The sequence below is a fragment of the Delphinapterus leucas genome, chromosome 20 (assembly GCF_059928025.1).
Source record: "Delphinapterus leucas isolate spDelLeu-1000000601 "Yukka" chromosome 20, BTC_Dleu_Yukka2, whole genome shotgun sequence".
Taxonomy (NCBI): Eukaryota; Metazoa; Chordata; class Mammalia; order Artiodactyla; family Monodontidae; genus Delphinapterus; species Delphinapterus leucas.
Genome location: NC_143148.1, coordinates 4,259,969 through 4,275,728, shown reverse-complemented (window position 1 = coordinate 4,275,728; position 15,760 = coordinate 4,259,969). Strand labels below are relative to the sequence as shown.

General features: G+C 50.2%; 2 protein-coding genes across 10 annotated transcripts in view; one reads left to right on the top strand and one right to left on the bottom strand.

Moving 5' to 3' along the window:
• Positions 1-15,760, top strand: part of CDC42EP5 (CDC42 effector protein 5) — a 64,464-nt gene that overhangs the window by 17,333 nt on the left and 31,371 nt on the right. For 4 of the 7 annotated variants that reach the window (XR_016390825.1, XM_089902121.1, XM_089902119.1 and 1 more), the window contains 2 exons: positions 7,955-8,116; positions 12,542-12,671. The exons of 1 other annotated variant lie outside the window; for it this stretch is intronic. The gene's annotated coding sequence lies outside the window, so the exon portion shown is untranslated. The remainder of the gene's footprint in view (positions 1-7,954; positions 8,117-12,541; positions 12,672-15,760) is intronic. 2 more of the 7 variants (XM_089902122.1, XM_089902125.1) reach the window with 1 other exon arrangement.
• On the bottom strand, positions 2,015-11,938 carry LOC115802462 (leukocyte immunoglobulin-like receptor subfamily A member 6). 3 transcript variants are annotated; one of them, XM_089902069.1, is made up of 13 exons: positions 11,746-11,831; positions 11,551-11,586; positions 11,083-11,367; positions 10,632-10,934; positions 10,118-10,414; positions 9,552-9,854; positions 8,839-8,889; positions 8,023-8,130; positions 7,634-7,676; positions 7,511-7,548; positions 7,226-7,281; positions 6,281-6,445; positions 3,944-6,207 (listed from the first exon to the last, which is right to left on the bottom strand). In XM_089902069.1, the coding sequence occupies exons 1-13, from the start codon at positions 11,777-11,779 to the stop codon at positions 6,064-6,066; spliced, it is 1,863 nt and encodes a 620-aa protein (XP_089758195.1). In that variant the 5' UTR covers positions 11,780-11,831; the 3' UTR covers positions 3,944-6,063. The 3 variants fall into 3 exon arrangements, with proteins under 3 accessions (XP_089758196.1, XP_089758195.1, XP_089758194.1); XM_089902068.1 differs by lacking the exon at positions 3,944-6,207 and having other exon boundaries at positions 6,409-7,278; positions 11,551-11,938; XM_089902070.1 differs by lacking the exons at positions 3,944-6,207; positions 6,281-6,445; positions 7,226-7,281; ... (2 more) ...; positions 8,023-8,130; positions 8,839-8,889 and adding an exon at positions 2,015-2,166 and having other exon boundaries at positions 11,746-11,931.

Genomic DNA, 15,760 nt, shown 5'->3' with positions numbered 1-15,760 from the left:
ACTGAGAAAAAGTGCTAAGAAGACTATGTGCAGAGCTAGTAACTTGTATTATCCTATCCAAGGAGATAGAATACTAGGAATATATGAAACATTTTAATTTAAGCATGTTTACACATCTGAAAAATTAAAGAAGGAAAATAAATTCTGGAAACAGCAAAAGGGATTATACTGCAGAAGTATATAGGATTTTAGCAATGAATTAGGCAAACACCTTACAGGTAAAAAATAATACTTTCATTAATACACTCAAGATATTCTTTCCATCAAGGAGAAGATACAGCTGAAGAGCCAATTATGAACTTGGAATACAATATTGAGGAGTTTGTTTAGGATGCAGTACAGAGAGACTGGAATTAGAAAGTTAAGGTAGATGAGGAATAGAAAGAACAGGGCCCATAGATATTGTGAATTTCAGAATGAAATCAGTGAGGACAATGTCTGCGACAGTATGAAAGGCCAATTGTTGGTCTTTTACAGAGATGTAGCAAGAACTTGCAGTTGCTAGGGTGCATGTGTCTATACATGAAATGTGTCTTGCTATTTCGCAGCAAAGGGAAGGAAATTGAAGGGAGAAAATGCCAAAAGATATGGGGAAAATACAGTCAAGGAATTAACTGTCAGTGAGGCATTCTATACTCACCCAAATTATCATTAAGGGGCAAAGGTGAAGGGGTCAGCAGGGGAGAAATGCATACATATGAGAGACTTGGGCGTGTCCGACCTGCTTGGACTCGTATCTCCTATGTTAAACCTTCATGTCAGGCTCAGCGTGTCTCCCACAACTGATTATGCCTCTGTTTTCTCTTTACCTCTAATGTGAATGTACTAGGATTTGGGCATCACAATTCCACTGAAACCGTGGCATAAGATTGAGGTGGAAATTATTATGACCTACAGAATAGAAGGACCTCAGGGTCATCTGTGAGGTGCCACAGTTGGCTCATACTTGTGAAAGTTGATTCTGTTCCCAGCTGTGTATCCAGTGCATTCAAACTGGCATCTTGAAGTTGGGCATGAAGGGAGTATTTACCAAAGAAACAGATAATGTAAACAAATCAGAACACTGAGAAAAAGTGATGTTTTCATAGAGCTGGTTTGCCAGCACACCACCTGGCTGTCGCTTCAAACACCTTGCGCCCATTCATAAATTTATTTATTTATTTTTGGCTGTGTTGGGTCTTCATTGCTGCGCACAGGCTTTCTCTAGTTGTGGCAAGTGGGGGCTACTCTTTGTTGCAGTGCGTGGGCTTCTCATTGCGGTGGTTTCTGTTGTAGGTGCGTGGGCTTCAGTAGCTGTGGCACACAGGCTCAGTAGTTGTGGCTCACGGGCTCTAGAGCACAGGCTCAGTAGTTGTGGCACACTGGCTTAGTTGCTCCATGGCATGTGGGATCTTCCTGGCTTGAACCCCTGTCCCCTGCATTGGCATGTGGATTCTTAACCACTGCGCCACCAGGGAAGTCCACCTTGTGCTCATTCAAACTGATGGTATTTTGGCAGAAACTCTTCTGTGTATCATTTTGGAGGGGAATAAGACTTGAGGGGGTCCAGAGAGGGTTTTCGGAAATGGTTTTGGATTTATGTGTTTTAAACTAGACCTGAATTTCACCCATGTACTCAGTTGCTTAAAACATTCTGGTTCTAGGCTGAAGGGATCGAGGTCAATAGCACACACCAGTGAGTGTGGAAATTAGAAATAAAGCAAAATGTATTACAAGAAAGTGGCAGAGCATGAAGGTGACTTTAGGTGTGAACCCAAACCTGCGATGCGGATGTAGCCTCAAATCACAGGAGTAAAAAAAAAAGGGGGAGTAGTCAAGAATAATCAGTAATGGTAAGGAGGGAAATTACCACACTTTAATTACAGAAGAGTCTCTACAGGCAACAACCCAGGCATTTCCTGCATGCCAGCGTTTATACACTTTGAAATTCTCAGCAGACACTTCCCTCAATTCATACTGCAGATTTGCCTCCCAAACCTAGTCATACAAGTATCGAACTCACCGAATGGTGGGTTTGTTCCCTCTGTGTTTACCTCCTGGCTGCATCTTGCGTTCCTCCGTGGCCGTGTTGAGCCTGAAAGAGCAGAATCCTGAGGCCCAGCAGGATTGAGCCGGCCATGCCCGTCTGGATGAGAGTCTCCACTGTGTAGTCTTGGGGGTGTGAGGCTAGGAACTGTGGAAAAAGAGGTCACAGAGGTCAGAGCAGACCCCAATCACCCCAGCATCCCTGCATGTCCACTCAGGTCACCTGCATTCCATTAACAGGTTGTGACCCTCGGAGCCCAACCCAAAATTGAGAATTTCTGCTACTCATCACTGTTGGCGTCTGACATATTTTGTGATGGACTGAGAACGTCAGTTACCCCTGAGAACAAAAAAGACAGGGTATGGGTGAGGAGATGCAGAAATGCTTAAGTAATCTCTTTGATCTTGAATGAGTCTCTGGAACTAAACATGCCAGTCCCGGTACCTGGAGGTGAGCATCTCCAGTGTCTCATTTGCATCTAATTAGGAGGCAAGGATGAACACGTGGGGTTTCAATTTGTCCTGAAAGGATGCAGACCTGAAGTGTCAGGGTTGCCCTTATGGCCTCAGTTTCCCAAGATGTCACTCCATAGCCGTCCTCAGACTGGTCGCCATCAGCCCAGACCTCCTCTTCTCCCCTCAGGTGACGGGGGTGGTGGTTGTGGAGCTGCAGCAGGAGGTCTGGGGAGAGCTCACTCACCTTGACCTGGCCCCATAGGCCCCGACACAGCCCTGGGCTTCTATGTAGCAATAACACATACAACAACTACAACATAAAGGGGTAAGAATAAAGAGACCTATAGATTTGTAAGGGTTCTACATTTCCCTTGAAGAGGTAAAATACTAGCTCTATCTTTACTGTGTAAAGTTAGGTATGTACCTGATAATCTCTAGAACAGCCACTTCAACAGCAGTCACAGACTTACAGCTACAGCACCAATAGAGAAATTAAAGTGGTATGCTAAAAATGTTTTTAAATCCTAGGAAAGGGTAAATAGAAGAACAAGAAAGAGAGGGGACAAAACTTGAAAAAAATAAAATGACAAACCTAAATAACAGCGTTATCAGTAATAATATTATATGTAAATGGGCGAAACACAGCAATTAAAAGAGCTTGTAAGATTGGTTTAAGAAAAAAACCACCACCTACACTATGAAGTCCATAAGAAACTCACTTCTTTTTTTAAAAAATAAATTTATTTATTTATTTTTGGCTGTGTTGGGCCTTCATCGCTGTGCATGGGCTTTCTCTAGTTGCGGTGAGCGGGGGCTACTCTCTGTTGCGGTGCGCCGGCCTCTTATTGCGGTGGCTTCTCTTGTTGTGGAGCATGGGCTGTAGGTGCGCTGGCTTTAGTAGTTGTGGCGTGAGGGCTCAGTAGTTGTGGCGCACGGGCCTAGTTGCACGTGGGATCCTCCCAGACCAGGGATCGAACCCGTGTTCCCTCCATTGGCAGGAGGATTCCCAGCCACTGCACCACCAGGGAAGTCCCAGAAACTCACTTCTAATATAACATGTAAATAGGTTAAAAGTAAAAGAGTGAACAATATGAATGAACCTTGGAAACATTATTCAAAGTGAAATAAGGCTGACACAGAATGTCGCATTTTGTATGATTTCACCTACACGAACAGCCTAGCGTAGCTAGACTCCCTAAGGCAGGAATTTGAATGGAGATAACCAGTGCCTGGTTCTCAGGGGGCATGGGGAATTCTTGCTTAATGGGTACAGAGCTTCTGTTTGGGATTATGAAAATGTTCTGGAAGACGGACAGTGGTCATGATTGCCGAACATGGTAAATGTACTTAAGGCCACTAACTTCGCACTTTAATAATGTTTAAATGGTGGTGAGTATCATGGTGTGTATATTCTACCACATTAAAAAAGTAGAAGGATGAAAAATTACTATGCAGACACTAATCAAAAGAAAATTCAAGTGGTTGTATTGTTTCCCTGTCCCACAAATTACCACAAACTTGGTGGATTAAAACAGCCCAAATATATTATCTTACGGCTCTTGGAAGTCAGGAGTATACAATCAGGTCACTGGTATAAAGTCAGGGAACAGGGAGACGTTCATTTACTTCATCTCAATCCAGAACCGGAAGTCTCGAAGGCAGTTGAATTCTATATATTGACCATGTATGCAGCGATGCAGGAAAACTTTTTAATTAGAGTAGAAGATCTTTACATTATTTTGGATTTTCTACGAACACAGCTGTGCAGTCTCTTAGTAATACAATATTATTCTTATCCACTTCAGAGCTTCTTGCCTTGTTTTGTTTCACTTACTTGGTGCCTCCAGGGCCCTGGTGAATACAAGTGGTCATACGGAACATACTTGGATCATTGCCAGTCGTAGAGGAAAGGACCTCAGGTTCTCACCTGTACAGATGACATCTAGTGTTGTTAAACATGCCCTCGTCAGTGAAAGGGAATTCCCTTCTATTTCTGATGCGATTTTATTTTCACCAGGAATTGTTGGTATATTTTATTGAAGGCTTTGTCTGCATCTATTGAGATGATTATTTTTTACTTGTTCTGTTAGTGTATTGCATTATGTAATAGATTTTTTAAATTTTAAGTTACTCTATCCTTCGAAAAAAAACCCCACAGTATGGTCATGAAGTAATGTCCTTTTAATATATCACTACATCTCATTTGTGTACACTTTGTTTAGGGATTTTCATCTAAGATCATGTGAGAGATCTTCCTGTGACTTCCCCATGTATAATTCCCTTGTCAGGCTTTGGTGTAAATATTTTCCTGATCTGATGTGTTGAGGTATGTTTCTTCTTTTTCTGTTCTCGGGAAATGTTTGTGCAATTTTGGGGTGTGTGTGCATGTGCATGTGTCTTTCACGAGTACATAAGTGCTCGGAAGAAATCACCAGTGAAGCCGCCTGAACTGCACACTTACACGTCGGACAATGATGACCGTCCGAGCATTTGTCCGCATCCCATCACACAGTCGCCATTTCTTTTTTTGGTGAGAACATTTGAGATCTGCTCCCTTCAAAACACTCAAGAATGGGATACAGTGTGATTAGCTGTAACCACCATGCTGTATATTAGATCCCCAGAACTTACTCATCTTATAACTGGAAGCTTGTGCCCTTTGACCAATATCTTCCCATTTCCCCCTCGCTCCAACCCCGGGAACCAGCATTCTACTATTTCTTTCATTTTGACTTTGTTAGATTCTATATAGTTCAGTCGTGGGTAAGTTTTGATTACAGAATCAATGTATAAGGTGATAGATTTTCCATTTATTCTTATATCCATTTAGTAAATTGTACACGTGAAGATTTCCATTCCATCTACATTTTCTGTATGTTGGCATCAAATTTTTCATAATGTTCTGTTACTATTTTTATAAAGCTTGTAGGATTTGTAGTGCTGTCTGCAATTCCTTTCATGATGTTAGAAGTGTGTGCCTTCTCTCTTTCCCTCGGCTGTGGTGGCTAGGATTCATGAATGTTTTCAAGAATGAGTTTATTTTTTGCCTTAATTGATTTTCTCTACTTTTTGGTTGTCTTCATTATTAGCTACCCTTGTCATTATTATTCCCACCTTCTACCTTCATTTGAAATAATTTGCTATTTTTTCCTGAAGTCTTGGTATGATATGTTAGGTCATCGATTTTTTTAAAGCCTTTTCTAATATATTCATTCATGATTCTTAATTTTCTCATTTCATATGTTTGATGTGTATTATTTACATTATCATTCATTGAAAACATTTTCCCACTTCTGTTTTTTTGTTTGTTTTTTTTTTTTCGTTATGATTTTGGTTTTCAACTCACACATTGATTTTTGAGAAGTCTGTTGCATTATTTCCCAAATGTAAGGATATTAGTTATCTTTGAGGGTAGAATCAGGTGACTGCCAAAGGGTCCCAGGGGCTCCTGGTGGTCTGTGTTGGGAGTCCAGGCTGTCTGTTGGTCGTTAGGCGGTGTCCACTGCGGGCAGGCAGCTCCTGTGCCTTCCGGGGTCCGTGCAGTCTTCCTCCCTGGAGTGTGGGGTCTGGGTTCTTCCTGGACTAGCGGACGGCGAGAGCAGCATACACGCTGGGCTCTTCTGGGGGCTCCGCTGACTGGGGGGCAGGGGTTGCAGTCTCCCGTCTGAAGGTCGAGTGGTTCAGCTGGGCATAGGTCACATCCTGGGGGGCTTCAGATGCGGCGGCCTGCGGTGGGGGAGAGGGAAGGTGTGTGGTTGGGATGGGGGAAGCCTGGGGGCCCGGACAGGTTGGGACCCACCTGACCATCCCTCTGCCTGTCCTCTTCCGCTTGTCTGTCCTTCGTGTCCAGCAATCTCCCCGACAGGGAGGAAGGAGAGGTGGCCACCCCCCGCCTTAGTCTTGATCTTGAGTGGTTCACCTGGGCGTACGTCCCCTCCTGGGGGTCTGCATCCTGCCTGTTCTGCTGGAGGGAGAGAGTAGGACAGAAAGGGGACTTCCTGGATCCACTGTGATCTCCTTCTGTCAGCTTTCCACTGTGTTGCCAGAGTGATGCTTTAAAACCTTAGGTCAGGTCACTTTCCTGATGGAAACTCCGGGGACCTCCTAACACCTTGGAGCCTCTGGATTCTTTCTACGGTTCTGATTTCTGTATTAGCACGTTATCTCCCTTGCACATTTGGCTCCAGCCGCACGGCCATCTTCCTGCAAAAGCGTCCCTGCCTCAGGACCTTTGCACTTGCTGCCCCCCCACCATGTACTCTGTAACCTTCTCTTGCTTTACTTTCCTTATCGGGACCTTGCATTCTAGGAAGCTACCTGCTTCTTTACATATAGTCTCTCTCACCCACCAGGTGAGCTCCCTGCTGCACCTGCAGCACCTACAGGGAGCCGGGGGGATGCGCTCTCCTTGTGCACCGCTTTTGGGTGAATGAAGGAAGGGGGGCCTGGGGACTTTCAGGTGATTCACTTATTCACAAATCCTCTTGAGACGTGGGGCTTCTCTGCAATGCCAGAAGGTCAGACAGAGGACGGGGAGCCAGGAAAGGGGACCCCGAAGGAGGGGCCATGAGGTCACAAGGAAGCAGGAGGGGTGGAGTCACAGCAGGACGACCCAGGAAGCCCGGAAGGAGAGGTCAGTGTGGGACGCTGCTGGAGCTGGGATGTGAGGACAGAGACGTGTCCATTGGACTGAGTTTGGCAACAAGAAGGTCTCTGGTGGCCTGGACAGGAGCAGGGGTCTCACCGGATGGTCCAGCTGCACCCCGTCCTCAGGCTGTGTGTCCTTCACGGCAGCATCTGCTGGGGCGGAACAGGGTGTGTATCGCTTGGCGGGATCCCCTGAGATCCCTCAGGGCCGGAGCCCCCGCAGTGCGTCCAGAAGGGGCCACTGAGACCCAGGGGTGAGGGGAAGTGTGGGGTTTCAGTCCGCACCCCCTGAGCCCACCCCTTCCCAGCCTTCCCCTCCCCCACACAGGTGCCTCCAGAACCCTGTGTCCCCCCCCCCCCCACCCCGTCCTCTTCTGCTCACAGAGGGCCTGGTCCTGGGTGGCGGCGGCTGGGCAGGAGCTGGGGAGGAGGCGGACGTGTTAGGGGGAGAATGAGGGGGTGCTGCGGGCGGGGCGGGCCTGGGGGTCTTCGGGGCGGGAGTTACCTGCTCTGCAGGCCTGTGTCCTTGGGCTCTGGGTCTGCAGCCCCTGCGGGAGGGTAGAAATCAGCCTCGCCCTGGGCTGGGGCAGATGACAGAGGCTCGGCCCTGGGACTCTTACGACCCCCGCCCCTCACTCGGGATTCAGGAGGAAAGAAGGAGACCTGAACTCATACTTGCGTACATGTTTCAACACTTCATGAGATTGAAAAGGAGGAAAATACCTTAAATTATACATGTCAGCTGACAGTACGTGTTTTCTTTCTAGATTTTTGAGTTTCAGACTCTGGACAATGTTTTTCTAAGCTGACCTTGCCCATCTCTTAGGTTTCCCTTTGGCTGGTGCCCTGAGCCCACCACCTCCAGGGCCCTGGGTCACCCCGTTCCCTACTCACCCGACTTCCTGCGTCTGCTCTGACCCCAGTGTCGGACGAGGAGGATGAGGGGCAGCAAGACGAAGGCCACCGAGACCCCAATCAGGACGTTCAGGTACCATTTGAGACCTGGGGCACCAGTGACGTCATGAGTGAGCCCAAGATGCCATTTAATTGAGTGCCTACTGTGTGCAGGCTCGTGCTGGGGTCTGTGTATTCATCTCCTCTAACCCACCCCACCCATTTTACAGATGAGGAAACTGAGGCACAGAGAGGGAATTCACCAACCCCAGGTGACCCAGTCTGGAGGTGGCAGAGCTGGGATTGGAACCCAGGGCTGTGGGCTCCCTGAGCTGTCCTCCTGCCGCGCCCCGCTCAAGGTGGACACCAGCTTTGTGCTCTGGGGGCTTCTCATCTGCAGGGGGGCCTGTCCGAGGGTCTCATCTGGAGCCGAGGGTCCTTCCTTGTTACCCTCCCCTCCCCCACCACAGCAGGGACTAGGGGAGGGGCCGGCTGTGTGCGGTGGACACTTCATCTTTCCCTCCCCCTCCCCGGACAATGCCACCATCACTGCGGCACTGGGGACAGGCCCCCGTACAGTCACATCCTCAGGGGCCTCCCTGTGAGGCCTCCTCTCCTGGGGGGTCACAGCCAGAAGTCAGAACTGAAGGAAATCTAAGCTCTGGGCCACGATTCTCTGCCTTTACACTTGGAGAAACTGAGGCCCAGGCAGGGGAAGGGGGTCCAAGTCAGCGTCTTCAGAGGTGCCTGAACCAAGGCCATAACTGAGCCCTGCCCCCCTGGACCCAACACCATGTCCCACAGACCCTCACTCACCCGTCTGCGGGCCTGGCTCCGTGGGGGGAAGGGCCCCAACTTCAGAGCCTCCTGGGGGTCAGGACAGAAGGTTAGGGTTGGGGGCTGCTTCTCCCCATGTCAGCCCACTGCTCCTCCCCCAGGATGGGCCCCGAGGGTTCATTCCCTCTCCATGACCCCCACACGTCATCCACCAGCTTCAGAGCTCCTGGTGCCTGTGGTCACTCCAGCATCTCTACCTGACTCCCAGCCCCCCTGGGACACAAGCTGTGCTGAGATCGGGTCAGGATTTAGAGCAGCTGAGGACCTCAAGGGATAGGCCTGGGGCCAGGTGTCCACATATTGGGCAGAGGCCCCAGTGGCTCACCAACTCTTGAATTGGGCCCTGTGGGGGGTGGTGGTGTCCCCAGAGGATCTTGGGAAAATGCCTGTAGTTGGGTGAGGGGCTGCGGCTTCCCTGGGATCCCCCCTCTGCTCACACTCTGGTGCTGTCTCTGCTCTGGGGCTGCCCTTGGCTTTCCCCTTCCTCCTATCTGAGAAGTCTGGTGACCGGACGTGAGAGGCAGCAGGGACGGGAGGGCCTGGTTTCCCTCCGTCCCTCTGCAGGCTGGACCCCCTCTGGATCACCCTCCTTTGACTCTCCTTTGGAGCCCCCCTCACTCCTATCCTAGAAAGGGGGTCACCTTCAGATATGACAATAGGGACACAGAGGGGACAGGGCTGGGGCCCCTCACCTGAGACCGTGAGCTCCAGGGGGGCACTGGCGTGTGACAGCAGGTAGGGGTTACTGCTGAGTGAGCTGTAGCACCTGTAGGTCCCATTGTGGGCTGAGGTCACGGGACTCATGGAGAATTCGGCCTGGAAATGCCCACCTCGGTACTTTGATCTAAGACGCAGTGGGGGCCGGGCTGCCCCCTCCTTGGACAGAAGGAAAGTTTCCCTTGTGCTCCCTGACTGACACAGCAGGGTCACGTTCTCTCCTGAGGCCACCACGGGGCCCGGCTGCACCGAGAGGGAGGGCGTGTCAGGGAACCACCCTAGAGAGAGGAAGGGGGGTGAGGGGCTGCCCACCGCCTGGTTCCTAACTGCGACTCAGCAGGGCCTCCCTGAGGCCCCTCATCTCTGTCTGTCTCTGTTTTCTCCGAGTCTCTCCCTCTCCCTGCCCACCCGCGTCTCTCTCTGTCTCTCTCCCTCCCTCCCTGGGGACCCCTCACGCCTGGTTCCCAGCATCACCACCTGGGGCTCCCGCGGCAGGGCCTGTGCAGAGTCTGGGTCCCTGACTGACCCGCTGGCTCCTCACCTGCCACCAGGATGTCCAGGGGGTCACTGGGGGCCGACCACTCGGAGGAGAGATTGTGTCCACCGTAGCATCTGTACCGGTCCGCGTGGGTGTTGGTCACTGGGCCCAGGGGGAAGTCGGCCTGAGAGAGCCCAGCCTGGGGCTGCCGGCCAGGGCGCTGGGGGAGGGCCTGTCTCCCCTCCTGGGACAGAGCGAATCTGTCATAGCCGACGTCAGAGCGACACTGGAGGGTCAGGCTCTGTCCAGAGGCCACGACAGGGCCCTGCGGGGTCAGGAGGGAGGGCTTCCCAGACACACCTGGGGGAAGACCAGCCCTGGGCTGTAGGGGCTGGTTCCTCCCATGAAGCCCCTTCTCCCATCCTGGTCCCCAGGCCTCACTGTCGCTCACACTGTCCTGTGCGCCCCGCTCCCCCCTCACCCCACCCTCTCATCTGGGACAATCCTGGGAGAAGAGCATCTGATAATCTGTCTCGTGCCTCCAAAAGTGCGTGAGGCCAGGGTGGGACCTCCTCACCTGGGACCAGGAGCTCCAGGGGGTCACTGGGGGCCGACCACACCTGGGGGGTGTCGCTGTAAAAGCCGTGGCATCTGAACATCCACCTGTGGCTGGGGGTCACGCGACCCACGGGGAGCAGGGCCTGGGTCTGCCCATGGGGGCCTCGCTGTGCATCCAGGGTCCAGAAGGACTTGCGTTCTCCTTCCTTAGTCAGAATGAACCCGTCCAGTCGCTGCCATGAGCCACACTGGAGGGTCACGTTCCCTCCCGAGGTGACCACAGGGCTCGGCAGGGCTGAGAGGGTGGGTTTGCTGTGGACCCCTAGGAGAGAAGGAGGGAGCTTGTGAAATGGGGGCTCACACGCCCCTCTCCTCCCCCAGGGCTGGGCTGTGAGAGGGACACACCCCTGAGGGCAGACCCCCTTCCTGAGGGCAGAGCCTGAGGCTGGGACCCCCGAGTGTCCTCTCACCTGTCACCACCAGCTCCAGGGGGTCACTGCTCTCTGACCAGCCAGTGGGTCTGAGGTAGTAACAGTGATATCTCCCTGCATAGTCCTGTGTCGTGTGTGGGATGGAGAGCTTGCCCTTGTCCCCGGGCTGCAGTGAGGGCTGTCCGTACCAGGGAGCTGAGCTTCCCTCTTTATCCAAATGGAACACCCGGACCCCCAGGGTCCCCTGACACCAGATGGTCACGGGGCTCCCCCAGGGGATCACAGAGCCTGGCTCAGCCCAGATGGTGGGTTTGGGGAGGGTGCCTGGAAGGACATCAGAGGCTGGGTCACAAGACATCCTCACCCCCAGGTGCCCAGCTCTCAGCCCCCAACCTCCCAGACTCCCCCTCCTTCAGCCCAGAACTGCTGTTCCCCACCCCACTGCCTGGGGTTGGCCCCTTGTCCCCATGATCAGGAGGGAGGTGGGACACCTGGGGACAGACTCACCTGCCTGCTTCTGGGTCCTCAGGCCCACACTCAGCCCTGGAAGAGAGACCCCTGTGAGAGGCTCGCCCTGAATCCTGAGCAGCGCCTCTCCTACCCGTGAGCCTCCTGAGTCCTGGGGTGTCCTGACAGAGCAGCCTGGCTGTGGGGAGGGCTCCCTTCCTGGCTGGGGCTTCCCCTCCCCCTCCTCCATCTCACCGAGGCAGAGCAGGGCCGTGAGGCTGGGGGTCATGGCGTCTCCTTCCTGTGGTCCAGGCGGTGCAGATGGAGGAGACCACGGTGCCCTCAGGACAGAGACCCGAGGGTGTGTCCACTGGGAGGCTAGTCCTCCCCGTCACGGGGCTGTCGCGTCAGCAGCCCCACAGGAAGGGGAACTGCCCCTCCCCAGGAGCCTGGCACTACTTTCCACAGGGCTCAGGCTGGAGTGGGCAGCGGGCCTCTGCAGGCTGCCGTGTCCCTGGACTCAGCCCCTCCCATCTTCCAAGCCAGCAGGCGCGTCTCTCCTTCTTCTGCTTCCGAGTCCCATCGTCCTTGGCTCTGATCCCTCTACCTCGCTCCTTCACTCATCAAGACCTCGGTGGTAACGTGGGCCACCGCCCCCCACCCCCCGCCCTGGTAATCCAGGACTGTCTTCCCATCTCCAGCACTTAGAAGGTGCCTTGGGGGGATCTTCAAGGGAAATTCAGGGCTCGTCCTAAGAGTACAAAATGATAATAATACAAATAGAATTCAGTATCCTTCTGCACGGAGTAAGGTAGAGCAGGTAGTGAGTTTCGAAATCACGGTGACTTTCCTGCCCACCCCGGCTGAGCAGAGGGACAAGAGGACAGAGCCTGGGAGGCGCCGCCGACTAAGAGGATACCTCGGGCAGGTGCCCATCACCCCCAGTGAGGGTTTCAACACTAAAGGTTTCACAGGAAGCAGAGCAGCTATTTCCCTACACGTCAGTCTCTGTTACCATCCCAAGTAAGATGCATGACGTCTCCTTTTTCAGAAAACAATTTCTGCGCGTCATAAACCCCAAATGTGAGCTCCAGACACGGTCCAAATACGCCATCAAGTGCTGAGAGCCTGATGCTGGCTTTAGAGCTGGACGGTCAGAAGATCAATGGTTCCTGCCCAAGGTATTTCCTCCCCCCACACTTCAGTGGTTTGTGTTCATCTCCAAACGCTCCTAGATCATGGAATCCTGTTTGGATTAATGAGATTTAAAACAAGCTCACGAATGGAGATGTTGGGTTCTTTCCTTCACAGCCTTGGTCATACTGAGGTTGATGAGAGACGTGACTGAGGGCTCCTGAGGAAGGGGAGACCCTGCAGAGAAAGGAAGCGTGATGCACACAGAATAGGAGCTTTGCCCAAAGCACTTTCTGGTTAGATGCAAGTTGTGCATTTTGGGGTGGAATACCACTCAAGCCATATTGGCCTTGTTTTTCCTTTTTGGTGATTTGGTCTTTCCTAACTTGGTTAATTCGGCATGCCCCAGGTTTCTCCAGAGTAAAGCTGTTGTTTCCCCTTTGTAATTAATCACTGGTCTGTGGGGAGGTACTTTGAGAGTTTGTACGTATCTTGCTCCTTATTAAATTTTCACTTTATAAGTTTAGCAGCTACTGCCCCTATGCCATAGCAAAAGCTTCTCTTCTCCCAAATGCACCCATTCACATGGAAATCACCTTGTTTATAATATCCCAGTACTTTTAAATGCCTGTAAGATACGGCCAATCCTTCTTGTGTTTCTTCTGTCATAATAAGCAGGCGCATCTAGGCTTTCTTATTTCCTCACGACTCAGAGGCTATATGGTGTGTTTTAATTTCTGGTTGATCTCGTCCCCACTACCCGCATAGCTCTTCTCTTTGTGTGTTTTCCTAAGTATTCTTGAGTTTTGATTTTTCCATGTGGAGCTTAGTATCAACTTGTCTAGTTCAAGAAGAAAAGCTTGTTAAACTCAAAAGCTTTTGCACAGCAAAGGAAACCATAAAACAAAAAGACAACCCACAGATAGGGAGAAAACATTTGCAGATGACGTGACTGACAAGGGATTAGTCCCCCAAATTTACAAACAGCTCATGAGGCTTAATATCATCAAAACAAACAACCCAATCGAAAAATGGGCAGAAGACCTAAATAGACATTCCTCCAAAGAAGACATACAGATGGCCAAGAGGCACATGAAAGGATGTTCAACATCGCTAATTATTAGCGAAATGCAAGTCAAAACTACAATGAGGTATCACCTCACACCAGTCAGAATGGCCATCATCAAAAAATCCACAAACAATAAATGCTGGAGAGGGTGTGGAGAGAAGGGAACCCTCCTGCACTGTTGGTGGGAATGTAAATTGGTGTAGCCACTGTGGAGAACAGTATAGAGGTTCCTTAAAAAGCTAAAAATAGAGCTACCATCTGACCCAGCAATCCCACTCCTGGACATATACCCTGAGAAAAACATGGTCCAAAAGGATACTTGCACCCCAGTGTTCATTGCAGCACTGTTTACAATAGCCAAGATCTGGAAGCAACCTAAGAGTCCATCGACAGGAATGGATAAAGAAGATGTAGTACATATATACAGTGGAATATTGCTAAGCCATTAAAAAGAATGAAATAATGCCATTTGCAGCAACATGGATGGACCTACAGATTGGCATACAGAGTGAAGTAAGTCAGACAGAGAAAGTGAAATATCGTATGATATCCCTTATATGCGGAATCTAAAAAGAAATGATACAAATGAACTTATTAACAAAAGAGAAACAGACTCACAGACTTGCAGAATGAACTTAGGGTTACCCGGGGGGAAGGATGGAGGGAAGGGATAGTCAGGTAGTTTGGGATTGACATGTACACACTGCTATATTTAAAATGGATAACCAACAAGAACCTACTGTATGGCACAGCGAACTCTGCTCAATGTTATATGGCAGCCTGGATGGGAGGGGAGTTTGGGGGAGAATGGATACATGTATATGTATGGCTGAGTCCCTTTGCCTTGCACCTGAAACTATCACAATGTTGTTAATCGACTATATTCCAATATAAAATAAAAAGTTTAAAAAAAAAGAAGAAGAAAAGCTTGTTGGTGTATTTGGAGGACTGAGGTACATTTATAAATTAGCCTACGAAGAACTGACATGTTTGTGATGCTGAGTCAGTCACTCTGTCTAAGGATAAGGTGATTTTCTTAATTTGCTCAAATCTAATTTTTCCGCCATTCAGAAATGTTTGAAAGATATACGTTTGCATGGGTTAAGTTTTGCACATTTCTTATTACATTTATTCCATAGAATTTTCCTTTGTTGTTGTTGACATTCAGGGTGAAGTTGGGATTTATTTGTGTATATGAAAATGGTTAGTTCATAGAAATTAAGTTTATAGGGACTACTGATTTGATTTTTTTAATGGTTGAGTGACTTTTATCATTGAGTCTCTAGGGCTTTCCAGTCTGCTTCCTTTCTGCACGCTCCACTCTCACTGCATGATACAGCCCTCCCACCACACCCTCTTTTGCCCAATTCCCCAAGTTCTACACATGCATGTTCTCCCTGGTGTTCATAGTCCTCCAAGAACTGGCTCATCCTGCCTTTCCAACTCTGTTTTCCAATCAATATCCTTATCAGAGCAGAACAGCTACAGTCCATGTGAGGGCAGGGTCTTGCATTGCCAGAAATTCAGTGAAAAAAAAAAAAGTTGGCAGTGGTGCATTCTGAGTCCTCTAATATTCCACCCTCTTTTTGGGGGGCAACTGGCCTAGTTTCCTAGCACCTAGAGAGCAATGAAAAATTTGTGTAGATGCAAGAATTATAAAGATATGTCTGATTTGGAAAGCCTATAATACTACAAAATAAGAATCTAAAAGTGTAAAACCCTCATAAAAACAATAGGAATAGGACGTCCCTGGTGGCGCAATGGTTAAGAATCCGCCTGCCAATGCAGGGGACATGGGTTCGAGCCCTGGTCCGGGAAGATCACACATGCCGCAGAGCAACTAAGCCCGTGCACCACAACTACTGAGCCCACACGCCACAACTACTGAGCCGCGTGCCACAACTACTGAGCCCGCGTGCCACAACTACTGAGCCCGTGTGCCACAACTACTGAGCCGCGTGCCACAACTACTGACTACTGAGCCCCCATGCCACAACTACTGAGCCGCGTGCCACAACTACTGAAGCCTGCATGCCTGGAGCCCACGCACCACAGCCAAGAGCAGCC